The sequence below is a fragment of the Elephas maximus genome, chromosome 4, assembly GCF_024166365.1.
Source record: "Elephas maximus indicus isolate mEleMax1 chromosome 4, mEleMax1 primary haplotype, whole genome shotgun sequence".
NCBI lineage: Eukaryota > Metazoa > Chordata > Mammalia > Proboscidea > Elephantidae > Elephas > Elephas maximus.
In genome coordinates this window covers 59,130,582-59,158,373 of record NC_064822.1, presented here as the reverse complement: position 1 = coordinate 59,158,373, position 27,792 = coordinate 59,130,582, and the positions used below count along the sequence as shown (strand labels likewise).

Below are 27,792 nucleotides of genomic sequence, written 5' to 3'. Positions count from 1 at the left end.
CTTGTGTTTTGAAGGACAAAACAGACCTTTGTCAAAGTTGTTGGGAGTCTTTTTTTTTTCCCCTCATCCATAGAATAAAAGCAATCTGTAAATTTGATAAGCATAATACTAGTTCTATTATCTCTTCATCAAAGAAAAACAGGAAAGAGAGTAGACTCCAGGTCCACGATCTGGGAACAGTCTATTTCCAGGCTGAAAGAAAATGATGGGTTTCCTGAGCCCAGAGGCTGAAGTCTTCTCCACACAATTCTCAACTGGAGAGCTTCTCTGAGGTTCCCACAAGGTCTCCAGGATCAGGTCTCCAGGATCTTCCTGAATAAATCTAAGGGGAGGGGAGGCTTCCTCCAACCTTATTCTGTAAAAATCTTCAGTAACTCTACTTGACACAATATTTGAAAATGAGAGTTAACGTAAGTAATGTATCATGACCTTGCTTGGGAGTTAAACAACCTGGGTTCAAATCCCAGCTTGCCCACAAACTAATTTTGACCTTGGACAGACTTAGGAGTCTCAGTTTCTTCACTGCTGATTTTTTCATCTCACATTTATTGAACACGCATGAAGTCCTTGGCACTGGGCTAGGTAGGCACTAGCAATAAACAAAGTCACAGTCCCTGCCCTTCAAGGTACTACTGTATTTTTATGCAAATCACGTTCACTTTATACGTTTTTTGCCAACTGTGTGACCCCCTCCCTCTTTATTTTTGGAAAAACGCCATGCGCATTATATCTGCAGGCATGTTATTTATGTGGGCATGTTATTTGCGAAAATAGTCTAGTGGGGGAGGTAGACAAGTGAACAATTTACCCATAAGAGGAAGAGAATTGGTAAGAAGCTAAGTTCTGTGGACCAGCGATATCCAATAGAACTCTCTGGGATGATGAAAATGTTCTCTATCTGCATTGTTCAAACAGCACACTAGCCACATATGGTTACCGAACGCCTGGAATGTAGCTAGTCTGACTGAAGAACTAAATTTTATTTTACTTTTATTAATTTAAATGTTAATAGACACATGTGATCGTGGCTGTCATATTGGACAGGACAGCTGTGGCCCATCCAAAAGATGTCCAGTAGGCAGATTAACACTTGCAGAGCTATGGAAAGGGTTCAGTCCTGTGAAAGACATCAAATGTAAAGGTGTAAAGTTGTGGGAGTTATTGTCAGTATGAGAAGGAAGAGGACTAAAATAGATAGCATGGGTCCCTGGAGCCCTGTTAATGCTCAAACACATTGATTAAAATTGTACATGTTGTCCTGAGTGTCCATCTACAGGATATTAGCTAAAAACACTACGGTACTTCCCACAATGGAAATCTGTGGAACATAAACAAGTATGAAGAAGGACTCTACAGATATGGGAATATCTCCAGGGTATAGTAAGTGAAAACAAGAAGTTACAGGACCGTGTATATAGTATGTTACCCTTTGGGCACAAAGGATGGGAAATTACAAATCCATTTCTATTTTTGCATTAAAAAACACTAGAAAGATAATAAAAGTGGTTAACTATTGGAGTGCATAGGGCAAGGGAAATGATGAGGACGTATGGAAAGGGGCTTTAACTATATTCTTTAAAAAATTATATTGAAGCACAAGAAATTGTTACTATTTTAAATTTCTCTCTCTCTCCTTGATATAGAGCAACATAAGATTGACCAAAGGCAAAATTAGGAAGCATTTTGTAAGGTCATATTCCTTTCTTATATTGATGAAGTTTGTCCTGAGCATGCAAGAGTATTTTAGGAATTGCAGTTAGACTCAACTTTAAAACTCTTGATGTAATTCCTAGCCCTCATCTGCCTGACCCCCCTTCCTTCCTCCTCAGTCTATTTTCCTTCCTAACTTTCCCGTCCCAGACTACAGAAGAAAGGGCTTATCCACGTGCTGGATATTTATTCTCAGAATAATTAAGAATCCTAAGACGGCAGTGGGTAAGAAGGAACAGAGTCCAGGTAGGTAGTGCTCAGCTAGATGTTAAACCCCTGAGGCTTGAGAACTACTGTATTAAACCAAAGTTGTGTATGTAATACAATGTGGTGACAGAACAGGAAAAATCCTACCTCCACTGTGGCCCCCTCCAGCTGTGTTCTCTCCTTAGTGTACCCTCTTTTCTCACTCATACTTCCAGGCCATGGCCTCGTTGGCAAGATGGTGTGCAAAGGAGCATGGGCCTGATGGACCCAAAGACTATGCAGAGCAAGAAAAAAATCATCAAAGGAGCTCATTTTATATCTGAAATGTTTCAAAACTTCCTATATACATCAGGGATTTTTTTTTTCCTTTGCCTAGGCTGTTACTTCAAGTAAAAAATGGAGAAAGAGGTACAAAGCAAGGAAAGTAAGGTAGAGTCGGAGCTGAGGCTAGAACTTAGATGTTTAGCTACCAGTTAAACCTGCTGTTTTTCCTTCCCTTCATCATAGTCCCTGGAAAACCATAAATTGCCTTATAGGCAACTATAAGCTGTTTTGTGTAACTGTGTGGCTAAAAATATTAAAAATCCATTGTCCCATTTTAAAAGAACATTAATAAAAATGGTAACATTGATATCTGTCACTAGCCTACACCAAGTGCTTGCCACCTGCCGGATCCCAGGCATTTTACCTACAGACCTTCATTTGGTTTTTAAATTCCGGAATATTACTGTTCTCAGACCTTCAGAAGAAAGTCATGCACAACGGTGCTCACTAAAGACATGATAGTGTGGTCAGGCGTTGAAATCACTCTAGCCCTCTGTGCCTCCCTCACAGGGATCGCACAATCTGTGCAATTCACTCATTTCAATGCATGTGTAATGCACACCGTTGGTCAGTAGGTGGTGCCACAAAACCACCGGTGGTTTAAGGGGGCTCCCTAAAAAAAAAATTTTTTTTTTCCCCTAAAGTTAGAGTACCAATGGCAAGTTATTTATTGTGGCTTCTACAGCCTTTTGTGGAGGGAAGTCTGTTGGTTGATAAAGACAACTGTGAGACTTTCAAAGAATATATACACTATGATAATGAGGAGACCAAAGTGAGGAGAGGAGGCAAAATGATCCAATATGCAAATGGTTAAGAAACTTCAGTGTCTGAGGAGGTGGGACAGAAACTGGAGAGAAGCAGTTATTGGATATATAGTATAAATACATGGTCAGGAGCTCTTCTATCTAGAGAGGGTGCTGGAAGGCTGAGGAAAAAGGTAGATTTCAACATCCCAAGGTTCTCTTTGTGAAGTAAGTTTACTAAACCTCTTATCAAAAAAAGCCTTTTCCAAGACCAGACTTACTGGCCTGACAGACTAGAGAAACCCCAACAGTATGGTCCCCAGACACCCTTTTAGCTCAGTAATGCAATCACTCCTGAGGTTCACCCTTCAGCCAGATTAGACAGACCCATAAAACAAAATGAGACTATAGGTGTACACTAGCCCCGGGGCAAGGACTAGAAGACAGGAGGGGACAGGAAAGCTGGTGATTGGGAACCCATGGTCAAGAAGGGAGAGTGCTGACATGTCATGGGGTTGTTAACCAATGTCATAAAATAAAATGTGTACTGTTTAATGAGAAACTAGTTTGTTCTGTAAACCTTCATCTAAAGTACAATTAAAAAAAAATTAAAGCCAATCACAAAGGCAAAAAAATTTGCATTCATTTTCCCCAGGTGGTATATTAATTAAACACAATTTTTATAATCTTACTATTTTTAAAAAAGCCTTTTCCAGGTCCGTTTTAGATAACACTTGCTGAAATCTTTCACATCAATGACCACCGATACATTCCCAGTCACTGAAAAGTGTACCAAACTGTGTTACAAAGAATCCGTTTGGCCAGCTATGTACCTTAGCGAAAACGACTCAGGTGAAAGAGGAAAATTAAGCTATAAGAATTAAAATTAAACTCTGACTCCAGCTCTGGTCCTGTCTTTTAGGCCCTTCCTGCTTTGTTCCATGTTCCGTTATCACCATGACACTAACAAGAGCAGGGAGCCTAGTCAAAATTTATGAACACAAAAACTTTTTCAGCTTGTCTGTATGAGGCAGCTTTAAAATATGAGCCCTTAGAGGCCAGAGATGGGTCTATTTCACCATTCAATAGTTAGTGTTAGAGATGGGTCTATTTCACCATTCAATAGTTAGTGTTAGAGATGGGTCTATTTCACCATTCAATAGTTAGTGTTAGAGATGGGTCTATTTCACCATTCAATAGTTAGTGTTAGAGATGGGTCTATTTCACCATTCAATAGTTAGTGTTAGAGATGGGTCTATTTCACCATTCAATAGTTAGTGTTAGAGATGGGTCTATTTCACCATTCAATAGTTAGTGTTAGAGATGGGTCTATTTCACCATTCGATAGTGTTAGAGATGGGTCTATTTCACCATTCAATAGTTAGTGTTAGAGATGGGTCTATTTCACCATTCAATAGTTAGTGTTAGAGATGGGTCTATTTCACCATTCGATAGTGTTAGAGATGGGTCTATTTCACCATTCAATAGTTAGTGTTAGAGATGGGTCTATTTCACCATTCAATAGTTAGTGTTAGAGATGGGTCTATTTCACCATTCAATAGTTAGTGTTTTGCTGCTGAATCAGTAAGCAACCAGGAGCATCTGGAACGACAGAATTCCTACCCTTCTGTGGCCCCCTCTACGCTCAGCCCTTTGTTCCATCAACTGTCCAGAAAAACTGTTGGTACCACGTGCACGATGTGTCTAGATAGCCTCTGGAACTCAGACTTCTCAGTCTGCAGGCCCTTGCTCCACCCTAGTCTCAAAGTTCATGCTTATACTTACTTGGCTTCAAAGAACTGGTTAGTTCACTATTGCCATGTGAGGAAAATCATTATTACAGAACACAACAACAGGAACTCTGAGGCATGGGACTTGGTAAGAATAGCGACACTCACATTTTTATATAAATTATCTTTTATTTCTGTAGCATACAAAAGGTATAAATATGATTCCTGTAAAACCAATCACCTGCGTACTCAAGCAGAAAGCACATGAAGCTGGAGTACCTCTCTCTCCGAACCAGAGAGAGCAGGAGGAAGCAGGATCAGATCCAGTCGCTCCACTGTGGGCTCCCCTTCCCCAGACACTGCCATACACTGAGTGAACAGCTTTCTGTTTCAACAAGGGTGGCTTACTGGGCAGTACATCAGGACAGTGGGGAGGGAGGTCTGATGGGCCTCAGGGCATTTCTGTAGATGAGGCACTTGATAGGAAGCATGCCCGAGATGGAAACCAATCATGCCAAAACAAAGCAGGCAAGACTTGTCAGTGGGTGTGAGCACAGCATCTTTGCATCTCCCAGATCCTGCTCCTTCATATGGCTATTTGATGTGGAACAAGGAGCAGCAGGGAAGAAAAGGAAGCCCATGGAAGGGAAATATAATGGAGCAACAGCCACTGATTCTTTGCCCCATGCTGGCAGATAGCTCAGAGCAAAAGGCTTGGGACTTGAACAACGCTGTGTGTAGAGCTGACAAAGTTCTTGGATTCTCAAGATTCAGATGCACTCTGGGACTGGTGAGCAGGTATAAGGGTCCGATGATTTGCTGGGAGGTGCTAATAATCTGAAAGACTTAGCAAAAATCTTAGGATCTGTGAGGAAAAGTGGCAGGAGCACAGTCTGCACCAGTGAACCAGGCTTCAGGGGGCTGGTAATATTTATGTCCAGAAGGGCCCAAAGCTCTGTGCAATAAGCTCAAGAGTCAGCTAGCTGCTCCTCACCAAAGCCTCTCCTGCCACCTCCCTGCTTTTGATAATGACAATGACGAGTTTCTACAGATAACATTCTCTTGCATCTTATACTGTCTACAGGTGTTTGTGTCCCCCTAACTAAGGGCTCCATAGTAATATAGCTGTGAGAGGCACTCCTGGGTTGAAAATGAAGGCAACTGTCATATTACTCAATCTTAACTGGACTGAGTCATCTCTAGAGTTTATGCCTTAAAGGCTTAAAATGAAATTAAGACAATTATATAAAATTCTCACGTAACTGATCACAAATTTGGCCACAGCCACTCTAAGATCGGTGCCGGCCAATCTGCTCTGAGAGAAGAAAGGAAAGAGAGGGACTGTGACATCAGTACCTTCCCAGCCCCAGGGGGAAAACAAGCTAGCTCTGGGAAACAGATACCACACTTCCAGGGATAAAGAAAACACAATTCTAGATTTGTTTGCTAGCGAGCTTAAGTTCTTCTTTTAGGGTGGGTGAAGTGGCTGACGTTGCCTTCTCCCACGGGTAAGCTGGGTGAGACGGCAGAGCTAAGTCATCTGTGTGGACTCAAGATGATCACTGACTGGGGTTTCCCAGTCCTGATGGTAGATACTTTAGAAAGCATTGCCACCAATGCAAGATAAAGGCTATGTAACAGTGGCTGTAGCACAAGTATCTCTGTAGATCCACGCTGTAGGACTGCTGTTTCCTGGATAATATCCACTGTTCACTCATATGATCTCCTGACCACCAGCACCACAAGGACATTTTGGAAGATGTCCAAGCCCACAGATGATATGGATATACCTGAAGCAGGTGTTGGCAACCCATGGCCCAAAGGCCAAATCTGGCTGCTGCCTATTTTTGTTAAGTACAACTTTACTGGAACGCAGCCGCACTCATTCGTGTGTGAATTGTCTATGGATGCTCTTGCACTACAGAGGCAGAGGTGAGTAGTTCTGAGAGACAATATGGCCCGTAAAGCCTAAGATATTTACTATCTGGCCCTTTACAGGAAAAGTTTGCCCGCCCCTGCCCTGGTGAATAAAGGTAATTTAGGGAATTGTTCCTCTCTGGAAAGCACAGAGAAATCTGACTCTCGAGGCATAGGATCTGTGGGCAATAACCTCTGGAGTCAGCATTGTGCTCTGGACGAGAACCTTCTCTGTGCTTTGAACAATCTCTTACCCATGCTGAACTGTGATCCCTGACCAAGTCTAAAAAATCCAAAGAAGGGGTGTGTGGGTGTGTGGGTGTTATGTATGTGTGTGTGTGTGTGTGTATGTACACATTTGAGGATCATTCCAAACGGACAAACTGTTGTTCTTCATGTCTTGGGGTAAGGGAGGTAACTATCTGCTTCTGAAAGCTCTGTAGTGAGTAAGTCCAGCTCTGTGCCTGTGTTTTCTCTCATTCACATGCTAGCTTACTGTCAAAGCTAGAAAGCCCAATGGCAAAGGCCTGCAGTGCACACAATGGGTAGTTGTAGTCCAGTGTGAACACGTCATCTGCTACACGTCCAAACTGCATGACTATATAGTCAGCTGTAAACAGAAAGAAATCAGGGCATTAGAAGATAATGTGCTTGTCGTGGAGAAAAGCCTATTTAAGATAGAGAAAAATCCTCCAGGTTTCTTGAAAGTTAAAATAAGAAACTTTTAGACAGATAGAAAGAGGTATTACCAGGAGTGCCTGCTAATCAGGAGCCAAGTTTCTATTACTATTCCTCTCAACCAGAGAATGGGAGGCTATTCCTGACTAGCATGAAAGGGCAAGAGGAGAAAAAATCAAGGGTAGCTTCCTGAGAACAGTACAAGCTCTGTGGGCTAAAGTTATCAAGGAACCTTCAGTGAAGGTCGTTTGTGATTGCTTCCCTCAACAGCCTTACCTAAGACTTCTCTGATTTGCCACAGTAAGTCTCTCATACTTCCCTCCCTCAGCACAGTGGTTTAGAAGTTTTCTTCTTAAACTATAGTTGTGCCTTTCCAAAGAAATAATCTTTTTCTTAAATAATTCTCTCCTGAATATAATCTCCCATACCAATTATAGAAAATACTCATTTCCCATCTTGTAAAAACATCTTCCTCCTATTCCCATCGATCCCTTCCTGTGGCTTACGGTCATTTTCATGGACGATCTGAAAGTTCTTCACAGATGCCTGAGTGACCCGGCCATGGAAGTTCAGAACATAGGACTGGGTGTCGTCATTCCAGACTGGGGCCTTGTTGTGCAGTTCAATCAAGTTCTCCATTGTTTTGTTTTGCCATTTGGAAATTAAGCTCTCGTGCTCCTGCTCAGAGGGAAAATCGTTACTTTGAACTGAGAACCAAGAGAGCTCATTCAGTCTCAACTGTGAGGCAGAAGGTGGAACAGGGGAATCTTTTCTCCATTTCAGAAAGGGTGAAGCAAAAGCAAAGAAAGCCACAAATTAAACCAGATTTCTGATTCTTATCTAATACTCAGCATTTCTCTTTGCAGACTAAGTGATTCTGAATGAGCGACTTTAGCATCTCCTCTGAAACGACACTTGTCCTGAGGTTCTGGAGTAATGGCTCTCCTAAAGAGGATTAAGACTGCACTCGAGCTTGGGATTCAAGAAGAAGCTATATATATATACATACATATAGAGAGAGAGAGGGAGGGAGGGAGGGATGGATGGATGGATGGATCTTTTTTTCCCTAATTGATCTCTTCTGTATTGCATTTTTGTCTTTTAAAGTCCATTTGCTGATCGAATATGTTCTTACTTACATTTCGTGGCCGAAATGGTATCCGTTCATGATTCATATTCATTCCTGGAATAATCACAGACATTTTCCTCGGGCCTTTAAATCCAAGCACATTTGTTTCCTTAGGAGATAAGAAAATTATGCAGAAGTTGGAAACAGAAGGTAAAAAGAGAGACCACAGGCTTAACATGAGACTTTCCTGGGCGTATAAAATGTTGACAATGTCGATAGCTCCAAAAACTATTGTATTATATTATTGTAGTTAAATAAAGACAGTGAGAGAATCAAAACCAGAAAAGTGATACTATATCCGCTTTTAAACGCCTGAATTTAAAAGAGATCCTGCTTGCTTGAAACTTTACTCTTGCTCTTCAGCCTTAAGTGAAATTTCACGTAACCGCATAACGAGCAAACTGTCCAACTCTGTCATCACCAACAAATATTTATTTCCCAGTGAAGGTATGACACTATACGACATACAGTGAGAGTTAGTTTAAATTACATAGGGCCTGTACTAGGAGGTAAAAAACTCAAATGTCTGTTAAGCCAGGCAGATGGTGTAAATATAAATAAGCACATTAAAGAGCTGCTCATTAAATAGGTTTGCGCTCTCTCTCTCTCTCTCTAAATGTGTGTGTATGGAAAAAATATACATATAATGGATAGGTTACGATACTTAAGTAATTCTGAGGCTAGAGAAGAAAAATAAAAAAAAAAATACTCTATGTTATAACGTGTTAAGTCAAACTGTCCTCAGACATTTAGATAAAATCTCATGGGAATGAAATGATGATAATAATTTCAACTTAAGGTAAGTTGAGACTTTGGAATGAAAGCAACAACTAAGTTGGGTTAATTCCTTCTTGCCTTCTTTTATTCAACAACTATTTGAATACCTGCTGTGCACCAGGCCCTGTGCTAATGCAGATACAGCAGTGAGTAAGAGTTTACAGTTTTTGGTAGAGACAGTTCATCTTCAACATGTAATAACAATATGCGGGTTCTGAGAGGAAGCAAAGTGCCATGGGGTATCTGCAAAGCAACGTCAGCCATATCTAGCATTCGGGATGCAAATCTCTGACAAAGGCAGTAGGAACTGATTAAAAAAAGGGAAGGAAAGGAAAAAGGGAAGGCTCTCAGGTGAGGACAGATCAGTGTGCCTGGAGAAAAGGACTATGGGAGGGCTAGTGTGGCTAGAATGACAGGAATGGGAGCGGGAGTTTCAAAGGAAAGGCTAACGCAGTTAGGGCTTTATTCTGTAGGCAACGGGTACCCATTAAAAAATTTGAAGCAGGAGAACTCCAGGATCCACTGGAGCTATGTTTTAGGAAGATTTATCTGACAAGAGTATAGAATGGACTAGATAGGAAAAGACTAAAAGCAAAGAGACTAGTTTTAATTTATTGTAACCTCTGGCCAATAGGTAAGAGGTAAAGAAGCTCTGAATTAATACAGTGGCATCAGGAAAAGAGAAGAGGGGATAAATTAAAAGAAAAAATATCACAAAAGTAAAAAATAATTGAACGTCGCAGTTCATGAGCTACAAATAATTAAAACAAATACATGGAGAAATGATATCAGCAACAGAAAAGAGGGACCATAGAAATAGAAATAGGCTTGGGAGGGAAGATGATTAGTTCAGCTTTGGTTACATTAAGCTTGAAAAGCCAGCACGATGTCCAGGAGACTAGGGAAAAGAGTAAGCTATGAGAACGGCACTTACGTAACAGATGGCTGCCAGCTCCTGCCGGGTGTGAGCCTTCTCTACCAGGCCCTGCGCCTTGGTTGGGCTGACTCCATGGTCATAAACTGTAAACTTGGTCCCCATGAGGTTGGATCTAGAATCAGGAGAAAAAGTCACCAGGATGATCTGTATTTCTCTTACACAAACACAATCTCGGAGAGGTAAGTAACAGAATGGAGGTCTATTTTGCCTATTCTCCAAATGTCTAAATGTTCATCACCACTTATTCCCACATAAGAACAGCTCATCAGATATACTGTTGCTATGAGTTGGAATCAACTCAACAACACACAGCAACAGCAACCATAGTATAATTATCAAAACTAGGAAATTAACTTTGATACAATACTATTAACTAATCTATTAACTATTAATGCCTTGTTCAAATTTCACCAGTTATCCCACTGCTGGTCTTGTTTCTGGTCAAAGATCCAATCCAGGATGCCACATTACATTTAGTTAGGGTCTTCCTAGTCTCCTTCAGTTTGGGACAGTTCCTCAGTCTTTTTTGTCTTTCATGACCTTGATATTTTGAAGAGATTGACCAGTTATTTTGTAGAATGTCCCTGAGTTTGGGTTTGTCTGATGCTTCCTCATGATTAAATTTTTGGCAAAAATACCACACATGTGACTTTGTGCCCTTCTCAGTGCATCATGTCAGGGGGTACATGGTATTGATATGTCTCTTTGTTGGTGATGTTCCTCTTCACAGCCTGGTTAAAAGTGGTGTCCCTTATTCTTTCTTAACCAACTTCATAGGGTTTCCTAGACTGTAATCTTTATGGGAGCAGATTGCCAGGTATTTTCTCCCTCAGAGCCACTGGTGGTTTGGAGGCACCAAACTTTCAGTTAGAAGCCGAGTGCTTAACCATTGTGCAACCAGGGCTCCTTGTACTATGTTTAGGTAAGATGTTAGTACTTGGGGAAATTGGCTGAGGGGAATACAGGAACTCTGTACTATGTTCGTAACTTTCTAAGTTCAAAATTATTTCAAAATGAAAAGTTAAATAAGAGTTGAGGAAGGAAGAGATGGACGGTGTTAAATAACTCTTTGAAGAGTTACAATAAAGAGGGAAGGATAAATGAATGACAGACAGAAGAGAAAGTGGAACCAAAGGGGCGTTTTTGTTTTTTTTATGTGAGATATCGCATGTCTGCAAATCAACTTAGTTAAAAAGGAAAAAGTGACATGCTGGAGAGAAAGGAGAAAATAATAGGAGCAAAGTCTTTGAATAGGTAGAGGAGTGGAATCCAGTGCATAAGTTAAGGGTTTGGGCTGATATAGGAGGAGCAGGAATATTTCATCATTATGACAGTACGGAAGGCAAAGCATATAGATATGGATGCAGTTAGGCTGGCAGAAAGTGAAGACGTTTCCTTCTGATTACTTCTGCTTCTCAATGAGATAAAAAGCATGACCATCACCTGTGAGTGAGTTGGGAGGGGCGAAAGGGAAGTTTGAGAAGAGAGGTGTAAAATAATCACCTCAGATCGGGAGAGACAACTGCTTAGACAGTGCAGCAGGCCCCTCTGAATGTGTGGTAATATATTTTAAATGAGATAAATCATCCTGGTTGTATTTTTTTCCAGCTACATTTGACAACCACCACTCATCTGTCCATTTGTTGTACTGTGGTGGCTTGCAGGTTGCTGTGATTCTGGAAGCTATGACACTGGTGTTTCAAATACCGAAAGGGTCACCCACAGTGCACAGGTTTCAGTGGAGCTGCCAGATTAAGACAGACTAGGAGGAAAGGCCTGGCAATCTACTTCTGACAATTAGCTAATGAAAACCCTATGGATCACGACAGAATATCGTCCCATTTAGTGCTAGAAGATGAGCTCTCTAGGTTGAAAGGCACTCAAAATACGTTTCGGTTGCAACAACAAACTCATGAAGATGGCGCAGGACCAGGCAAAGTTTCATTCTGTTGTACATGCGGTCGCCATGAGTTGGAGCCGATTTGATGGCAACTAACCTGTTCAGCAAAGCACGGAGTAAGTGGAGAGTTTGATTTAGCCAGGTCTGCGATTTTGCCAAGTAAGGATGATGGAGAAAAGAGGGTAAGGGAGCCAAGGGTACACTCAAGGAGGAGACCCTGGATATACCTGAGGTTACCTGCACACATTCTCTCCATGGACCTATTGCTTATTCCTGTGCCAGCTTTACTCCAGTATTAAGTCAGGAATATTCTTCTTCGTGTTATTCCTAGGTACCTCACAGTGCCTTGTGATTATAATGGAAAAAGGTCACATTTATATCTTCTAATTGGTTATTGCTGGGTATACAGGAAAACTATTGATTTTTATATGTTGATCTTAAGTTTGCCAACCTCACTGAACTCTTATTAGTCCTACAAGTTTTTTAATTGACTGTCTTGGATTTCTAGATGTATGATCACATCATCTGCAAATGATGATAATTGTGTTTCTTCCTTTCCCAAATGCATATGCCTTTGTAAAAATCTATGTTCAGGCATCTACTTCTTTTGTCTGATTATAATGTGAAAACCTTTTGTGTTCACCATTAAACCTAATGTCCACCTTTGGTTTCTAATAAATAGTCTTTATCAAGTTAAGAAATTTTCTTCTACTCCTTTTTCCCTAAGTGCTTTTCTTTGAAATGGCTATTTACTTTTATGGAATATTATTCACATCCTTCTGATATGGCTATATATTATTTCTCCTTTAATCTATTAAAATGAAAAAACACCTGAATTGCTTTCCTAATGTTTAATAATCCTTGCATTCCTGGACTGATCATGTTTTTTTTTTTAATTCTTTTAATATACACTGAATATGATTTGCTAAGATTTGACATGGGGTTTCTGCCTGCACATCCATGAGCTTCATTTATCATTTGCTTTTGTTTGTTACTCTCTTTCACAGGTTTTGCTATGAGTGTTATGCAGGCCTGAAATGTCTAAGTTAGTTGGCTCCTTAAGAAGTTAGCCTCCAGCTGTACCAAGCATCTGTAGCCAGACCCACTCTGGTCACAGAAATACAAGTTGCGGAAAGAACAAGAGAGTGATACGAGCCACTCTCACCTGAGTTTGCCGATATAACTTTCCCCTTCACGAGATAAATCTGTTGGATCAGTGGAAATAAGGTAGTTGGATGTTTTGCTCTTTTTCCGCTTTCTACCTGCAAGAAGAAAGATCTAGAAAAAGAAAGTGTCAGTCAAAAACAAAGTCAAGAGAAATCCCAAGCGTTGTTCTACCCATTCATTCAACAAACATTTGGCAAATGCCTATCGTGTGCCAAGCAGTCAACCTTTGGGTCTTTTTCCCCTTTTCTAACTCTCATTCTGCTTCTTAGAGTTCACTATTAGGGTTTCCTTCCTATACGACTTTTTAAAATTCACTTAATTCTTCATATAACTGCTTACAACTTTATCCCCAAAACCACCAGTGACTTTTTAAAAAGCTTCATCCAATGCCACGAGTAAGAGTCTATCTAACTTTAGGAGACTGGACCCTAAACACCTTCTCATCCTTTACTGTGTCTGTCCTAATACTCCTGTGTTGTATTTTGTATTTTGTTGTTTTAAACCCCTGTGATTCCAATGATATGAATACCGTATTTACGCAGCCTTCCTAAGCTCAGCTAGAATCGAACAATAATAGGGAATTGGGGGAGTGGCACTGGCTAAGAGTTTAGAATCAGAAGTGGCTTTAAATCTGGCTATGCCACTTAGTGTGATTTTGGGCAGGTAAGTTACTCTCTCAGCTCCAGTAACCTTATCCACAAAATGAGGATAAGAAATTCTTCCTTGCTCAAAGAAACTAGTCCATAGGACTAACAGCACACACAAACCAGGGCCTTGCCTGACCTGAGACCAGAAGAACTAGATGGTACCTGGCTACCACTACCAACCATTTTGACCAGGGACACAACAGAAGGTCCTGGATAGATCAGGAGAAAAATATAGAACAAAATTCAAATTTCTAAAAAAGACCAGACCTACTAGACTGATAGAGACTAGAGGAATGCCTGAGACTATCGTCCTAAAACAAACTTTGAACTTGGAACTGAAGCTACCACTGGAGGTCACCTTTCAGCCAAATAATAGATTGGCTTATAAAATAAACAATATCACCTGTGAGAAATGCACTCCTTAAACAATCAACTATATGAGGCCAAAAGGTCAACATTTGCCCAAAAGCAAAGATGAGAAGGCAAGGAGGAGATGGGAAGCTAGATCAATGGAAACAGAACAAGCAGAATGGAAATGAAAATACAGACACATTGTGAAAATTGTAACTAATGTCACGGAACAATTTGTATAAAAATTGTTAAATGGGAACCTAACTTGCTGTGTAAACTTTCACCTAGAACACAATAAAATATTATTTTAAAAAAAAGAAATCCTACCTTGCAAGGTTGTTATAAAGATTAAAGGTGATAATATATATAAAGCATTTAGCACCTGCCTCGTACACAGTAAACATTCAATAAACAGTGGCTATAATAACAATGACACCTATTATCATAATCTCATTTCTAGGCTATTATAGTCATCCAATTACATCTGGCGTTAATACAAAATAAGTTGTTCATTAACCCAAAAATTTGCAAGTATTAAATGGCCTCAAACTTATGTATAAATGAGAATTTCTAGAGTAACGAATAAGACATTTAACTTGCATGTTTTCTATATTTCTAATTTCTCCTATTCCCTAAAACTTGCTTTCCTTCTTCTATAATGTCATGTTCTACTATAATAAGAATGAAAAACAGAGAGCACACGGTAATACCCAAAAAATAAGTAGAGGGATGAGGATGAAAATAATTACATTCAAATATTCTCTTCCATTCTGGATAACAATAATTTTCTTTTTGTGGGGGTGGGGGAGAAGGGTCTTGCCTATCAGACTATGAGCTCTTTGAAGACAGAGAGAACACAACATCTGGGAATTAATATATATAATCTACTTCCAGCTCATCTGGCTTAATACCAGGGCGACTTCCTTATCATAAGGCCCATCAACAGCCTATTCCCACAACATTCTTCCCCTCTCCCCCAAAATTTGTCTAAGGAATCAATTCTCATACCTTCCGATTTTCATCTTTTTCCAAGTGCATATAATAGGTGGGGAAGAAACCACGATCCATTCCTTTTTTATCCCTGGTTATCCGACACTTTACTGTGATGCCTCGAGGGGCAGGACTATATGCAAACTCCTCTAGATTCTCCACTTCTCCCAGCTGGTTATCAGCCTGTTGGGTCGCAGTACCAGAAGCTCCCGTATCCTGAAAGAACAGCCATATATGAGCAACTGGGGGCCGGTCAGAAAAATCTTACTATTTTCTGTGAGAAACAATGGACAAAAAGTTTACTCATTTACTCCTATGTCTTCAGTCTTCTGACAAAATGAGGGGAAACTGAAAAGTTAAATAAAGGTAGGACTATTGGGAGTAATGAAGGAGCCAAATATGAAAAAAAGGACATAGCCTTGACTTGAGACAAGAAATTAGAGGTCATAAACACATTAAGTCTAAATTCTAGCTTAAATCATTTGAAGGAACTCTCATTCAGTAATTGTATTTAATACTGAAGATATGTTTGTGAAATGGTCAAATCAACTCCAAAGGAAGAGCTACATACAGTGGTTGATTTCTGGCTGGATGCAGAATTGGGTCTTTCTGTTTCTGAGTTTGGTGAATGGGATCTTAATTTTTTTCCTTCTTCTTCCTCCCCATCAGTCTCCTCCTCATCGAAGTTCAAACTACCTGAGATACCTGGCAGAAAAGGAAGAACTGTCAACAACTGTCAACACTGGTTTAAAAGTGAGAAGCAAATATTTTAAACTAAAGATAGTTTCAATTTTCTTGCTTAAAACTTTCCTAGTTATTCAAATTTTATTGAAAATTAGGCAATTCTTTCTTTAGATTCTCACTCACGTCTCCATTAAAAATGTAAACATATACCTACCACTTCTGTTGGTTACCCAAGATAAAAAAAAGGTATGTCCATATAAAAACTTGTACACGAATGTTCAAAGTAGCTTTATTTGTAATAGCAAAAAACTGAAATCCACTCAAATGTCCATCATTTGGATAAACAAAAATTGTGATACAGCCAAACAATGGATTACCATCAACAATAAAAAGGAACAAACTATTGATACACGACCAAAATGGATGAATTGCAGAATCATTATGCTGAGTAAAAGAGGCCAGACAAAAAAGGAATACAAACTAGAACATACAAACTGAATTATAGCGAGAGGAAGCAGATCAGTGATTGCCTGGGGACAAGATGGAGGGAAGGGTGGGTTACAAAAGGGTAGCAGGATATGGTGGTGGAAATGTTCATCATCTTGACCGTGATATTTTTACAGATGTATACATAAGTCAAAACTGATCAAACTGTTTACTTTAAATATGTGCAGTGGACTGTACATCAATTGTTTGTCAATAACGTTGGGGGACAGATGGCAGGGGGAGCCTCTTAGCAAACTAAGCATACAAGAGAACTTCCTTACTCTGATAAAGATATTTAAAAACAAATGGCAAGTTTGTACCTAAAGGTGAAATGCTGAAAGCTTTCCCTATGAGATGGGAAACAAGACAAGAATGTGTACCATCACCATTTCTGTTCAAGACTGGGCTAGAGGCCTTAGCCAGTACAATAAGGCAAGATAAAAGAAATAAAAGGCATAAGGATTGATAAGAAATAAAACTATATTATTTATAGATAATAAATTATCTATGTAGAAAATCCAAAAGAATCTGTAGATAAATCATTATAATTAATAAGTGGTCTTAGTGAAATTTCTGAAGACAAGACAGTACACAGAAATCAACTGCTTTTTCTATATACTAGCAATAAAAATTTTAAAATTAAGCATTTTAAAAAATGACACTATTTAAAATAGTGTGAAAGGTATCAGGCACCAGGAATAAATTTAATGGAAAATGCACAAGACCTCTTTATAGTAACCTAGGAAACAGTACTGAGACAAATTAAAGAAGACCCAATTAAAGAGATGTCATTAAGTACAGAGATGTCATAGAGATTGGAAGATTCAATATTCTAAAGACAGACATTCTCTCCAAAATAATCTAAACAGTCTACAAAAAAGAAAAAAAAAACCCACTGCCGTCGAGTCAATTCCAACTCATAGCGACCCTACAGGACAGAGCAGAACTGCCCCATAGGGTTTCCAAGGAGCGCCTGGTGGATTCAAACTGCCAACCACTTGGTTAGCAGCAGTAATACCACTACACCACCAGGGTTTCCATACGGCCTATATAATCCTCCTCAAAATACCAGGAAGCTTGCTTTTGTTTTTCATTTAACAAGCTGATTCTAAAATTTATATTGAAATACAAAGAAGTAAGAATACCAGGATTATCTTGAAGAAAAAAAAAAAATAAGTGAGAGGCTGCACTCTACCAGATATTAAGCCTCAAGACTACAATAATTAAAAATAATGTATGTGTTGGACTAAACCAAAAGTTAAGAAGTTTCCTGAATATAACCAAACACTTCTAAGGACAGAGTAGCAGGGGCAGGGGTCTGGGGACCATGGTTTCAGAGGACATCTACGTCAACTGGCATAACAAAGTGTATTAAGAAAATGTTCTGCATCCCACCTTGGTAAGTGGCGTCTGGGGCCTTAAAAGCCAGCAGGCAGCCATCTAAGAGGCATCAATTGGTCTCAACCCACCTGGAGCAAAGGAGAATGAAGAACACCAAAGATACAAGGAAAATATGAGCCCAAGGGACAGAAAGGGCCACATAAACCAGAGACTCCATCAGCCTGAAATCAGAAGAACTAGATGCTGCCTGGCTACCAACAATGGACGTCCTGACAGAGAATACAATAGAGAATCCCTGATGGAGCAGGAGAAAAGTGGGGTGCAGATCTCAAATTCTAGTAAAAAGACCAGACTTAACGGTCTGACTGAGACTGGAGGCACCCCAGAGGACATGGCCCCAGACCCTCTGTTAGCCCAAAACTAAAACCATTCCCAAAGCCAACTCTTCAGACAAAGATTAGACTGGACTATAAGACATAAAATGATACTGATGGGGAGTGTGCTTCCTAGCTCAAGTAGACACATGACTACGTGGGCAGCTCCTGTCCAGAGGCAAGATGAGAAGGCAGAGGGGGACAGGAGCTGGTTGAATGGACATGAGAAATACAGGCTGAAGAGGAGGAGTGTCCTGTCACATTATACGGAGAGCAACTAGGGTCACATAACAATGCGTAAGTTTTTCTACGAGAAACAGACTTGAATTGTAAACTTTTGAAGTACAGTAAAAAAAAATAGTGTGTGTCATGGATTGAAACTGTGTCCCCTAAAAATGTATGTCAACTTGGCTAAGCCATGATTCCCAGTACTATGTGATTGTCCACCATTTTGTCACCTGATGCTATTTTCCTATGTGTTGTAAATCCTACCTCTGTGATGTTAATGAGGCAGGACTCAATCTACAAGATTAAGTTGTATCTTGAGTCAATCTCTTTTGAGACATAAAAGACAGAAGTGAACAGAGAGACAGGGGGACCTCATATCACCAAGAAAGTAGTATCAGGAGAAGGGCACATTCTTTAGACCCAGGGTCCCTGCGCTGAGAAGCTCCTAGACCAGGGGAAGACTGATGACAAGGACCTTCCTCCAGAGCCAACAGAGAAAGAAGGCCTCCCCCTTGAGCTGATGTCCTGAATTCAGACTTCTAGATTGCTAGACTGTGAGAGAATAAATTTCTGTTTGTTAAAGCCATCTACTTGTGATATTTCTGTTATAGCAGCATTAGATATCTAAGACAGTGTGATATTGATCCAAGAATAGGTAAACAGGCCAAAGGAACTGAAGAGAATATCAATATGCAGACTCTTGATTTATGACAAAGGTGGTACTACCAAGTGGTCAGGAGAAAAGGCAGTATTTACAACAAGAAAAAAAAAAAGGTCTGGGCCAATTTAGATCTTTTTATGTATGATGTGAAATAGCTGTCATGTTTTTTTTTTCCTACATAATGTAGAAAAAAAAAAAAGCATGATACCTATTCACACCATATAAAAAATGATCTAAATGTAAAAGGTAAAAGCAATAGTGTTTACGAAGAAAATACTGAATATCTTCACAACCTTGGGATTGGGAAATGTTTCTTAAACATGATCTAAAAAAGCACTAGCCATAAAGGAAAAATTGATAAATGGAACTACACTAAAATTAAGAAGTTATGGGTCTTATTCATCAAAAGACACAGTAAGAAACAGAGTATGAAAAAATATTTGCAAAACATATGTAACTGACAAATGGCTCACATTTACATATATAAAGAACTCCTACAAGTGACTTGAAGATTCCTTTCTATATCTGTTTCTTTCACAAGAAGGTCCAAAACGACCAGTAAAAAGATAGAAAGATGTTCAACTCATTAGTAGAGAAATACTAATAAAAACCACAATGAAATACTGTTACACATTTACCAATATCAAGTGTTGGCAAAGATAGAAACATTGCTAACAGGGCTGAAAATGGATACAACCACTCTGAAAAACTGGCATTATCTATCTAGTTGAACATATATATAACCTCTGACCCTGCAATTTCATTCCTGAGTTTATACCCAATGGAAAAATATGTGCACATGTTTTTCAAAAGGCACGCATAAGAATGTTCATAGCAGTATTATCATAATAGTAAAAAATCAGAAAAAATTTAAATATCAGTAATCAAATAAATTGTGATATCTTTGTACAAAGCATAGGTTTCTGGGTGGCACAAATAGTTTACACTTAACTACTAATTGAAAGGTTGGTGGTTCAAACCTACCCAGCAGCAACATGGAAGAAAGGCCTGGCAATCTGCTTTTGTAAGGATTACAGCCAAGAAAACCCTATGAAACCCAGTTCTACTCTGTAACACATGGGGTTGCTATGAGTGAGAATCGACCTGATGGCAATGGGTCTGGTTTTCTTTTTGTTTGTACAATAATAGCATACTATTCAGCAAACTGAACAAACTACAGTGATGCCAGCAATAAAGATTTTTCTTATATACTGTTCAAAAACAAGCAAAACTAACCTATGGTGTTGGAAGTCTAGATAAGGCAACCCTTGGGGAGGACGGAGGGAGGAGCAATTAGGAAAAGACACGGAAAGGGCTTCTGTGGTCCTGCCAATATTCTATTTCTTGACCTGGATGGTGCTTATATGACGTGTTTGTTCACTTTGTGATCATTACTGAGGTGTACTTTTATAATTGCTGTACTTTTTTTGTATGTGTATTATACAGGCAGTCCTCGGGTTACGAATGTCCAACTTACGTATAATAACCCGCAGTTATGAACAAACCCCCGTAATGCCTATTATATTAAAAATTCAAGGTACACCCAATGGTTTGTAATAACAAACGGGTGCTATTTTGCAACGTGCACCAAAACATTATTATTATCACTGTATGATTATGTTTTAGCTTTTCTGGAAGTGTTTCTTTAATGTTTTTTATGCACAGAAATGCACAACATATACTGTATTTTTGGGCAAATAATGTGAGCCGACCATGTTTGTTTGCCAACTACACCCTCCCCCACAGGTATTTTCATAAGCTCTGCTATGCCAATTTTTTTTCACAAGTTGCTGTAAAAAGAAATTAGCCTACAAAAATACCTCATGGGGGAGGGTGCAATTGGCAAACAAATGTAGAATGCACACATTATTTGCCTGAAAATACAGTGCTATATACTAGGACAAACATTTGACTAACTGACCTGAGATACGAACCGAACTGTACCTAACTGTTCCAATTTACGTACAAATTCAATTTAAAGACAGAAACAGAATGTTTTCATAATCCAGGGACTGCCTGGATTTCAATAAAAAAAGTTTTAAGAAAGGAAACACGAAGTTGTATGAACAGTAGGATATTAACTACATATGCAAATATGTATAGGAAAAGGACTAAAAGAAAATATATTAAAATGTTAAAAAGGAGTACATTTCTCGGGCATAGAATCAGGGTGGCTTGTTTTCATTTTATTTCTTGTATTTTTAAAAAATTTCTAACAAAAAAATAAAAAATCTTTGTTACACAAACGATTCAATGATCCATCGTTCTTTAGACCAGTAACTTTTAACTTCTGTCTTCCTGCATTTTGTTCATCTCTAGCCTAGTTAACTAACTAAAAAAAAAAAAAAAAACAACGCCGTCAAGTCAATTCCGACTCATAGCGACCCTATAGGACAGAAACTAGAGTTGTGAATATTGGAAATACTATTATCTTGGACTTATGGAGCATCTTTGACAGAAAATTTAAAAATATTTCATTAAAAACTATGTTTTCATTTTATCCTCAGAATTATTTAAGTTATAGAAGGAAATACCGTGTTTTTTTTCTTTGTGGGGTATTTTATTTTTTTGTTTATGGGACATATAATCTGAAGGGGAACACAGATGTAAATAAAGTGTGATGTGAATTATAAAAGAAGTATGGTACTCAGATTAACCTGTGGGAGTATGAGGCTCAGGGAGAATCATTTGTCCAAGACAAAGAGGCAGAGCTAGGACCTAAACTAAATTCTCTTTTCTCTCAAAGTCAATAAACCCATGCCATCGAGTTGATTCTGACTCATAGCTGCCCTATAGGACAGAGTAGAACTGCCCCACAGGGTTTCCAAGGAGCAGCTGGTGGATTCAAACTGCTGACCCTTTTTTGGTGAGCAGCCAAATGCTTAACTACTGCGCCATCAGGGCTCCAACAGTGTGAAGTCATTCCTCATAAAATAGTTGAAATAACCTGCAAATCATGGATTTCTGAGTAGACTTAATAACACGCAGTGTGGCTTTTTTCTCCAAACCACCTCCTGCCCACATTCAACTATCTCAGAGGAGGGAAAACTGTTAACAATTTTTACAGAGTTCACAATTAAACTGACATTAGTTTTACTCAAGGACACCCAAGGACAAGACAGAGGGCAGTTTAAAAAAAAGTGAATCTCAGGTGAAAACATGTCCACACAAAAACCTGAACATGAATGTTCACGGCAGCATTATTTATAATAGCTAAAAAATAGAAACAATACAAATGTCCATCACCTGATAAATGGATAAACAAAATGTAGTATACCCATACAAAGGGAATATTATTCAACAACAAAAAGGAGGGAAGTATTGATACATGCTACAACATGGATAAACCTTGAAAACATCATGCTACGTCAAAGGAGCCAGTCACAAAGGCCCAAATGTGATTCCTTTAATATGAAATGTCCACAACAGGCAAATCCATAGAGACAGGAAGTAGACTGGAGTTTCCTAAGGCTGGGCCAGGGGGCAGGCGGCGGGAAATGGAAGTGACGGCTAGTGGATACAAGATTGTTTTTGGGGGTAATGAAAATGTTCTAAAATTGATGGTGGTGATGGTTGCAGAACTCTGTAAATATATTAAAACCCATCAAATTACTCACTCTAAATGGATGAATTGTATGATATATAAATTACATCTCATTTTGTTGTAACAAAAATCCAGGAAACTCTTGAGATATCACTATAGTATGGACATCTTCACTCAGTACTATGTTGTCAAGGGCCATTTTCATACCAAGAACTCAGTTTATGTGAATTTGTATAGTAAGCTGGAGGTCAAAGATTTCTTCCAAATCTTTAGGACAATCAAACTGGACCCACTTAAAGGACATAATTTGCCAAACTACCACTTTTTAGAATTTAATCAAGAGAGTACTTAATGGGTTTCATATATTAAGATGAAGTTGTTGAGATATGAAAGGCATTAATTCATTGGTCACTGAAAGGCCAACTCTGAGAAAAAATACAGCAGGCATGTAAGAGGGCAGGGCAAAAGGAGACAACCTGGTACTTAACGTAAGGGACAAAGAACCAGGCTAAGAATCAGAAAATTTCGTCCTACCACTATTAAGCTAGATGACTTGGTAATTTAGCTTTTGGTTAAGTACGAAGTTCTCTCTGCTCCGATTCCTCCTATCTGTCCAATCACACCTCCTTTTACTTTCTTTTGCTAGAGTAATAGTGGTAGTAGACTAATAGGAGATACCATGAGTACCTGCATATTACAAACAGGGAGACCGAGGCAGATAAAAGTTATGTTGTTTGCCTCCTCGCCCTGCTGGAAGTAGCAGAGTTGAGATTTGAATCCAGACTTTATGGAGCCATGGAGGCTGAACGAAACCCCAAAACTACTGCCCTGGGATAATCTTTAAACTTTAAACCAAAAATATCCCCTGAAGTCTTTAAACCAAATAATAGTTTAGCTTAATTAGTAAAGAATGTCTGGCTTGAGCATTATGCCCTTTTAAGAAATACCTATCTGGAATCAAATTGATAACAGCAACTTGAAAGGTCAGATGGGAAACTTAGGGAAGAGTGAGTTTCTACTAACAGGGGAAAAACAATTTTGAAAAGGGGGGTAGGAATGATTGTACAACTTGAAAAATATAATCCATGTCACTGAATTGTATATGTAGAAATTGTTGAACTGGTATATGTTCTACTGTGTATATTCTCAACAACAACGAAAAGTAAAACAAATTTAAAAAAATATTAAAAAAACAAAAAACAAGGAAGCTATGCTCTAATCCACACCACTACACTGCCTTTGCTACCCCGTGCACTCTGATCTTTTGTCCCAACTTGCAGAAAAATACTGTATTTTTTTTATACCTGGATGCTTTTGCACATGTTATTTCTTCTGCCCAACCTTACCAAGCAACAAGCAGTATGACCTATGACAAATTATGTAAGCTCTCTGAGCACTAATTTTTTCTCTGTAAAATGGAGAGACAACTACGTACAGACCTCTCAAAGTACTGTTACAAATATTAAATTACATAACGTATGTCAAGTGCCTGACATACAGCAGATTCAAAATGCTAGTTTCCAGCCAGCTGCTTCCACAGCTGACATCAGCCTATGAGCAGACATGCATCCTTTACCACTTGGCTTAAGCACCACCTCCTCCTGAGGCTTTTCTTGTTCCTTCTCACTGCTCTAGCACAGCAATTTTATTTCTCCCCTGCTTTTTACTCTTGCATACACCGTACTATGTATTTTAACTCTAGGTAGGCCATCAACCATACCATCTCCTAAGTAGTTTTCTTGCTTTCAGACTTACCCTTCTCCAAATCATTTGTTATGGTACAGAGTAATTTTTCTACAGCCCATATCTGATCCTATCATTCCTCAGCTTTGAATCCCTCATAAGTTCCTATTGCTCTTCAGATAAAGTAGAAATTCCTTAGTATGGCCTTTAAGGCCCTATCTAATTAATGCCCACTTTTTTTACCTCTCTAGGGCCATTTCTCTACATTCTCCTCCCACCTACCCTATTACCTCACCCTCTGAGCTCCAGTCACCCTCAACTGGCCAGCTCCTCTTTCAGGAAACAGGGTAAATACTTCTATTGTTGACAATGACCAATACTCAAACATCAAAGATGCTTAATACTGTCACCTCTGTAAAGCCCTAAGCCATTCTACAAGTAATTTTGAATCATATAGATCAATTCTAACCAACAATGAAAGTAAAGGAAAAGATTACAAGTGTTTAAGAAGATGAATCGCCTTTAAATCATCACCAATCCTCACCATGTTTTTGGAGAATCTCCTGCAGATCTGGCTTGGAAGCAGTATCCAACGTGCTTTCCCCATCAAAGCTTCCTTCGGTATCCTCTTCCGTAGCAGAAGAGCCTACTGAGAGGACATGAAGTTTGGTTTCCAAATCTTGAGTGTCTGGCTTCAGGAAGGCAGCTGGACCATCAATGCCTAAGGGCCCAAAGAAAAGAAAAGAAAAGAGAGCGTTACCCACTGTTTCAATAGGTGGTTGTGGTATATATGCTGAGAATTTCACATCGCTTCCTTCCTTAACATCTGCAAGGACATCTGTTAATACAGTAGCCCAGGATTGGTGTTTTATTAACATGCTCTGACTTGGTGCTGTGCTTTAGAAACTTAAGAATGCAACCGAGAAAACAAAATAGATCCTCCACAGTACAGGTCCTGTCCAAGCCAGTAGCTCAGGGAGCTTCGTTTAGAGGCACTTAATGCTCTTCTTCCTTATCCCCCGCACCATCTCTGATAATACTTTGAGTCCTATCTTTTGGAAGAATGGATGCCCTCTACCCACTCCTATCTTCACAGGTAACCTCTACCATGGTATAACAATTAAGAATGTGTTGGGTGCCAGTGAGTCGATTCTGACTCACAGAGACCCCCGTAACAGAGTAGAACTGTCCTATAGGGTTTTCTTGGCTGTAATATTTACAGAAGCAGATTGCCAGGTTTTTTCTCCCACGCAGTTGCTGGGTGGGTACAAACCACCAACCTTTCAGTTAGTGGCTGAGTGCTTAACTGTTGCATCACCAGGGCTCCTTATTTAGACTGTAAGCCCCTCAAGTAGGCCACTCTGGACTAATTCATTTGGCATCTAAAACAACAGTTCTAGGACGGACACGAACTTTGAAGCATCTTCCACCAATTAAATCACTGCTTTCATTCTAACTCAAAGAACCATAAAGATGTATGAAAGTACCTAGTAACAATGCTAATTTTGTCCCTTTGGTCCATCTGAGAATCCTCTTGCTCTCTCCTAGACTGTGAGAACTGTACCGTGGTAGGAAGAAATGCTGCCTAAATACATACCGTGTAGAATGACATCGTTGTGAGGGGTATGAGGTTCCATTAAAGGAGTTTGCTCCTCACTACCTCTTGGCTTTGAGCGACGCAGCTTGGCTTCTGGGTTTGGCTGTACCATGAGTGGTTCAAGGCGCTTTTTCCTCTGCTTCTTCTCCAGCAGCGCTCTCTAGAAAAAAAATGTGACATTACAGCCTGAAGAGTAATGACAAGACCTAAGCACTTAAAACATTTTCAGCTTGTTTTTCTCACAAAACCTCTTGTAAATTAATTTTTTCCACTTAAAAACTGGGAAAACAGGGGCACAGAGAAGAGCAAGGATTCATTCTTTCTTTTAATAAATACTTATTAAACATCTATAAAGATCTATTTAAAATCATATAATAAATTGCAAGCCAAGTTGAGGACACGATTCAAGTCTATTGAAAATATATATGGTAATTATCATACTATTATCAAAATATGATCGCAAGTTTAAAATGCATAAACACATATGCATTGGGGAAAAAAATGGAGAAACACAGCAACAGTGATTGGGTGGTAGAATATGGATGACTATTTTCTTTTTTCTATATTTTCCAAATTTTCTTACTTTTGTATTTGGAAGAATAAAAATTATCCTCTAAACACCAGATTAGTTTCATGTTTTAATCAGCTAAACAGCAATAACTTTTAATTTTGCTTTCTTGTTCATTTTACATAATTAGAAATCAAACAAATTAGCATCTAAGGGTAAGAACAAAGGAAATGGCATTTGGAACATTCCAAACAGAAGGCAAACAATTCTACATATAGAAACCAAGATAAAGAATACAGAGTAAGAAAAGTCAAGAAAAGGCATGAGAGACTATGAGAAAAATATCCAATGAGATGGAAAGGAAGGTACTAGCATATGTACTATTTTTAAACTTTGGAAAGCAAGAGCTTATAACACATAGAAATTACTATGGTACTGGGCTAACTTAGAATACAAAAAGTGCCAAGCCCAAAGTGGAAAAAAAAAAAAAAGCCATAATTAAAAAACAATGATATTATAACCTACTTACTATGGTTCTCAGGTAAAAAGCCATCTATTCACTTTTTCCCATTGACATTGCTTCAGAAAAGCACTGCCAGGAAGAAAAGTCACTCCAAGGGGTAAGACTATCAGTAGGGAAGGAAGTATGTTTTTCCTGAACTGGGCTGATAAAAGCATGTAAACAAATTCAGAAGACACAGGAGAAACAGAGCTATTCTTTTTCACCCAAGCTTGCGTATAGAAGAAAGAGATTGAAGAGCTAAGATAATGTGCCAACATAGGCTACACCGTTAAGAATGAACAGCGGCTACAGCAAATTGAGAATAACTGGGGTTTGAGGTTTTGAGATTGTCTTGAGTTAACACGAGTAAAAGGACCTTAATGTAACATGAACACCAACTATATATGCAGGAGGCTATAATTAGCTCATCCTGGAACTTGTTGATAAGGTTCTATCTAGCAACTAAGAAGTCTTATGTAATGAATAAGAAGTAACCCACCTGAAAAATGGAAAACATAAGAAACTGCCACATCTTATCTATATGACCACAGCTATTTAGTCTCATACAATCTCACAACTGTGAAAGGATTGACGACACAAAAGCACAAACTGCAATCTAATGTATTTTGTTAACACAAGAAAATATTCTATAAAAGGAGTCTTCTAGTTATGGTCTAGAAAAAGGGAGCCAAAGAGCTAGAGTTTGACAGAGCTTATCCAGACTCTCTGAGAAAGAGAAGTACTGAATTTGGTAGACAAGAGTATTTTGTTTACTGGGAAAGCTGATTCTCTCTGAAGACACAAAACTGTATAAGGCTTCTTTACGGCCTAGGTGAAATATCCCTTGAGACATCTAATTTTGTTAACTCTGATTCCTTGCTTACTGATTAGCATTCTAATTTTTATTTTAATTTCTTAGGTACAATAATCCCAGGAATAGAGGACAATAGCGATGACTACACTGCAAGAGTAGAGTC

At 39.0% G+C, this 27,792-nt stretch overlaps 1 protein-coding gene across 6 annotated transcripts in view; it reads right to left on the bottom strand.

Annotated features, from left to right (window-relative positions):
* Positions 1-5,380: 5,380 nt before the first annotated feature.
* Positions 5,381-27,792, bottom strand: part of TULP3 (TUB like protein 3) — a 71,321-nt gene continuing 48,909 nt past the window's right edge. For all 6 annotated transcript variants that reach the window (XM_049882183.1, XM_049882185.1, XM_049882186.1 and 3 more), the window contains 9 exons: positions 25,806-25,965; positions 24,753-24,929; positions 15,779-15,912; positions 15,226-15,423; positions 13,218-13,330; positions 10,150-10,264; positions 8,449-8,547; positions 7,816-7,987; positions 5,381-7,241 (listed from right to left, as the gene is read on the bottom strand). In XM_049882183.1, the coding sequence (XP_049738140.1) occupies positions 7,108-7,241; positions 7,816-7,987; positions 8,449-8,547; positions 10,150-10,264; positions 13,218-13,330; positions 15,226-15,423; positions 15,779-15,912; positions 24,753-24,929; positions 25,806-25,965 (1,302 nt within the window). In that variant the 3' untranslated portion in view covers positions 5,381-7,107. The remainder of the gene's footprint in view (positions 7,242-7,815; positions 7,988-8,448; positions 8,548-10,149; positions 10,265-13,217; positions 13,331-15,225; positions 15,424-15,778; positions 15,913-24,752; positions 24,930-25,805; positions 25,966-27,792) is intronic.